This window comes from Phaethon lepturus, unplaced genomic scaffold, assembly GCF_000687285.1.
Source record: "Phaethon lepturus isolate BGI_N335 unplaced genomic scaffold, ASM68728v1 scaffold54642, whole genome shotgun sequence".
Lineage (NCBI taxonomy): Eukaryota > Metazoa > Chordata > Aves > Phaethontiformes > Phaethontidae > Phaethon > Phaethon lepturus.
In genome coordinates this window covers 38,632-43,310 of record NW_010522294.1, presented here as the reverse complement: position 1 = coordinate 43,310, position 4,679 = coordinate 38,632, and the positions used below count along the sequence as shown (strand labels likewise).

The window sequence follows — 4,679 nt, the reverse complement described above, 5'->3', positions numbered from 1 at the left end:
CTGAGTGCCAGCTTCTGAGGCAACTGTAACCAGAAATGCCCGACTTGCGTGTATTTTCACTTGCGGTTCTTAAACATCCCTTTCAGAGGTGTACCTCCTCCTCACTTCCACGTTGCATTACTAGTTTATCTGCATGCCCAAGTGAGCTGCAATATAAGCAACGGGAAGCAAAGACAGTAGGTCTCTTGCTCCATATAGAAATACAGCCAAGCCCGAGGCATTTAGGATATATTCCTTAGGCACGTGGTACCTGCTACGTATTTGGCAAAGTGTCTAGAAGGAGCACCCGAGGAAAACATACAAATGTGACATTCAGCAAATATAGTTAAAATCGCAGTGCTGAAAATCCACATAAAAATACAAAAAGTAAGGACAAATTTACATTCAGGTGCAGATACCGTCATCTATGCTCATGTAAGCATTTCTGCCTCATAGAGGTGCTTTCAGTCCGTTCAGTGGGACTATTTTTGTGTGTCAGGACTACTGCAACAAGGAAGGGGTGAGGCAAGCAGGTCTTTAATTAGTAGGACACAGATTCCCTTCTCTAAACTTGTTCACGCTTACAGCATGCAAAATGTGGTCGAACGATGGCAAGAAACACACTTCTCCTCAGGCCTCCCATTCTGCACAGAATTTCATTTTGTATTCTTTTATAGATGTCTTCCAAGAGAATCTGAAATCAAACTGTGCTGAGGCACTTTCTGTGTCATGACAATAGGAGGAAAATTGCACCCAGCCCTTCTGGGAGGAGGCAGGGGTCGAGCGTTTGTGTAGCTACAGCTGCGACAGCCGACAGCACGCCACTTTGGGCCATGGAAATGGGTGGGCTACAGTCTACGCCCCGTCCCTTCCTTTTGTCACCCTGCCTCCGTTTACAGCTAATTCCGTTTGTTTTCTGCACAGTCCAAAAACTCAGTGAGCGAATACTTGAAAAAATACTGCCATCGCACGGAACGCCGCTGCATTAAACAAAAGCAAAAGCAAGGAGAGGAGAGAGGGGGTGAACTGCTCCCAAGTAGCGGGCTGGAAGCATCCAGATCCAGACTGCACATTAGGTTTGAGATCAGCCAGAAATTCATCGGGGGGCGAGGGGGCAGTTCTTGGGTGCCTGGAAATCTGCAGTTAGCAGCTCTTTCCGTGGAGTGCAGTGGGTTTTGGATTTTGAGCAGGCAAAGTTACAGGCTGCCGAGACTTTATGCCTCTGTCTACAGTACTAAGGCCAAAGCTGTAAACAGCATTAGCAAACATTTTAATTTCATCCCTATTCAGGAAATCCACTTATCACTGAAAAAGCCAGTTGCTTTCACTCTTTCAGCTACAAAAGCCATTCCCTGTGGGTAGATGTTAAAAAATCTACTTCTCATGGGCTCAGCTGAGACAGTGTTAGGATGGCCTGTAGTGTATTTCTATTAGGAAGCATTAATAAAAAAAAGGGGGAGATAACTGAGTGAATAAGCCTCCAGATGCTGCTGGGTAGCGGTGCTAGACTGCACATATAATGCAAAAACACCGTGAAGGAAAACAAAGCAACTTAAAGTTCTACTGGCAAATTTGGAAATATGCCCAAATAACAAAACTCAACACTATGCTGTACTTGGTGAACCCCCCTTATGAGGTACAGGATCTGCTCAGGCTTCCCAGAGGAAATAGCTAAACAGAAACATAAAGCTTTGGGAGAAAGATGGGAGAAGAAACCAAAGTGAACAACACTAACAAATTACCTAAATAATAAAATGCACTCGCCAGTCATTTTTCTTACCTGTTCCGACATCAGGATTTGGCGCAGTTCCTTCTTGAGATCAATAAACCGATCGTGATAGATGGCCATGGACCAAGGTTCCCCGAAGTAGCTGGTTAAAAAAGAAGAAATTTAGTTATCCTGTGAACCTCTCATTAACCACTAATAAAGTATTTACCTGCTTTTTTGCCTTTATAAATTACGGTTCTGGACCCATCATGATCGTTTGTTCATAAAATGCCTCCCGTAACAGCATGGTCAATCAATTCTTTTAATGGATGTTCCTGATGTACAGCCAGCTTCAGTAATTACATTTAAAGTGGCTTAATTCAGAGCTGTGGCAAGACCCAGTGAAGAATCCTGATTTTATCACAATTTAAAAGCTTGAAGACCTGTAAAGAACGGTGTCTCCATTATCTGTCCTCATTTGAGAAAAGCAGATTGCAGGATTAACTGAACTGCTGCATAAACAAATTAAATTTGTGTAGACAATGACACAAATGTTGTTCATCATTAAGGTTTCTGGATTAATAAAGGCCAGAAAAACAGGCCACCACAGTGTTGCAATATGTTCTTTGCACTAGTACGCTGAAGCTAAATTGAACCTATTCTAGGAGGAAGCTCTTGTAACTTTTCCTTTCAGTGACAGCATTCATGACAGCATTCTTCAGTGAAAAAGGAGTAAAAGGATGGAGAGGACATGGCTCGATGTAGAACCTCAAGGCTGTAAATATAACTGGAGGCAGCTAGATTACAAAGTTGTGATTTATTTCTCTTTCCTCTATAACGAAGAGTAATTTTTAAAGCTTCAGTGAGATGCTCTGTGTGTAATTCTTGCTAATGCTAACTGGAGTCAGGGGGTGCTCCGCGTTCATCCCAGTAATGACCAAACAGATGTCAGCAGCGTCACCCAGAAAGTTTTAAGATGGGTGCATTAGCGTGGCTGCGACCAACGTTCTCCTCTGGAACGGCAGCAGCATGCTTGGTGCTGCTGTCAGGAGCAGGCATACACTGTCACTTGACGCAGTTCTGTGGTCTTTAAATGAACATCTGGGTAAAGCAACTTCAAAGCGCTACACAAGTTCAATAATTCTCACATATCTGTCTACAGAAAACTAACGTGCACTTTACTTTTTGTGAAGACTTTTTTTTTTTCATTAATGTCAAATGGCAGGATTTCTCCGCCTCCCACTCTTTAAATGAAACTTCATCTCTCATTAATGCCATGCACAATAAATAACACTGTGCACCTGGCAGAACTGTGCCGGGGTTTGTTTTTTTTTTTACATACTCATCCCATCATAAGCTCTCTTCCCCCTTCCCACTGTGCCCCTTCTTCTGCACATCTCTGTAGCACAGGCTGGCTGCGACTGCCTCTCCTAGACTTGCACAGTGTCCAGCACAGCGGGGCTCTGTCCAATAGATGTTTTCACAGCATAAATAATAAATATTTATATTAAAATTAAGTATTACAAATACTGTGTTCTTGCTGTGGTAAGTGCTGCCCAGCCTAACAGTCTCTGGTAGCACGTTACCGTGACTGAAACTACCTCTTCATTCAGATACGAAATGTTAGAAAAGATGAGCTCAGCTCTAAGTATCTTTATTTAAGTAATTATATGCCTATAACATGTGCAAAGAGCTAGAGAAGAACAGATTATTCCCCAAATATTTAAAAAAACCTTCAATTTCAAAAGAAAAACCCCACCCAACACAAATTTTTAACTCAGTGTTGTATTAGCAGAGCAGGGAAAAGGGAAGTGTTATTCAAGAATACATTAAGATAATTAAAGACTCTGTTTTTACTGATATGACCTGCTAAAAGCCATGTTCCACTGGCCAAACATTTTGTTTTCAAGCTGGCAGCTTAATTTTAATGCTAACCCTGATAAGGTGATTTCATCTCTTGATTGAGGCACATCTTCCAACTGCCTTACCTTGGTTAAGTTGTTCACCCACCTCACTGAGATGTTGCATTAAATGATGCTTACAAAATGTTTCAGGGATGTTACACCTTTTTGCTACTGTTACCAGCACTGCCCATAACTGCATTTTTAACTGTTCCTGTCAATATTCACAGATTTAGAGCTCAAAACGCATCACCCACTTTGCAATGTTTAATGCAAATAAAATGCCCTTTTATAGGGAATGGAGAATGTCTTGTCTGTATTTTCTAGATAGGCTGCCAAGAGGAGCTACTGGTAAACAACATTTACTCCCAGATTCCCTTTACTTCTCTTCACCTGAAGAAATGTAACCACCAAATGCAATTTAAAGATATTATTCACAGAAACAATCCCCTTTCTTTGCTGGCTCTGCGTTTTTATCTATTGATCTTTTCAGTTAGAATCACCTTTTCTAAAGGGGCACATGACGGTTTTGAGAAAGCAGATCTACATATGGCTGCTAAAGGGAAGTTTAATAATGAAAAAACCCATTTGAAGCCAAACCAACAAGTTGACTTTCTGAGGCTCATTCTGAATTTTATTACCACTTCAGCAGCAGTCCCTCAGGGCAAGCCGTAGAAGGCTTGAAAGTATAATGCTCTTCAGTATACGAGATGAAGCTGGCATGCTACCAACAGAGGCTCAAAGGCTCCTCAACTATCATGAGAACGGCATCTGCCGCATGTGCTTGCACCATTTAGTCTTTCATAACCTGCCAGAGTGATCAGGCTAAATATGTACAAGATGACAATGTTTGCCAGGAGCATAACGGGTTTTCAAACTTGGTCACTTCCTAACGGGGATCCCCTGCTGGCAGACTTTTATACCGACAGAAGCTATCATGGGAAGGCATTTGTAACGAGATGGGATGAAATGGTCTCCTTTTGAAGACAATAAGCGACATCCTTTTTGTTGCTAGGAAGCTGGTCTCGCCTTTCTTTGACAAACAATATTTAAAGTCTGTTCTGCCTCATTTGTGATGTGTAGCCTACATT

The 4,679-nt window shown here is 41.9% G+C and overlaps 1 protein-coding gene across 1 annotated transcript in view; it reads right to left on the bottom strand.

The window, feature by feature from the left end:
* Window positions 1–650: 650 nt before the first annotated feature.
* The window catches only part of LOC104616666 (uncharacterized protein C20orf26-like), a gene marked incomplete at its 5' end in the record, with an annotated part of 40,139 nt that continues 36,110 nt past the window's right edge, over window positions 651–4,679 (bottom strand). Inside the window, 4 exon segments of the mRNA XM_010281745.1 lie at window positions 651–740; window positions 742–774; window positions 776–895; window positions 1,760–1,850. Coding sequence (XP_010280047.1) covers window positions 651–740; window positions 742–774; window positions 776–895; window positions 1,760–1,850 — 334 coding nt within the window.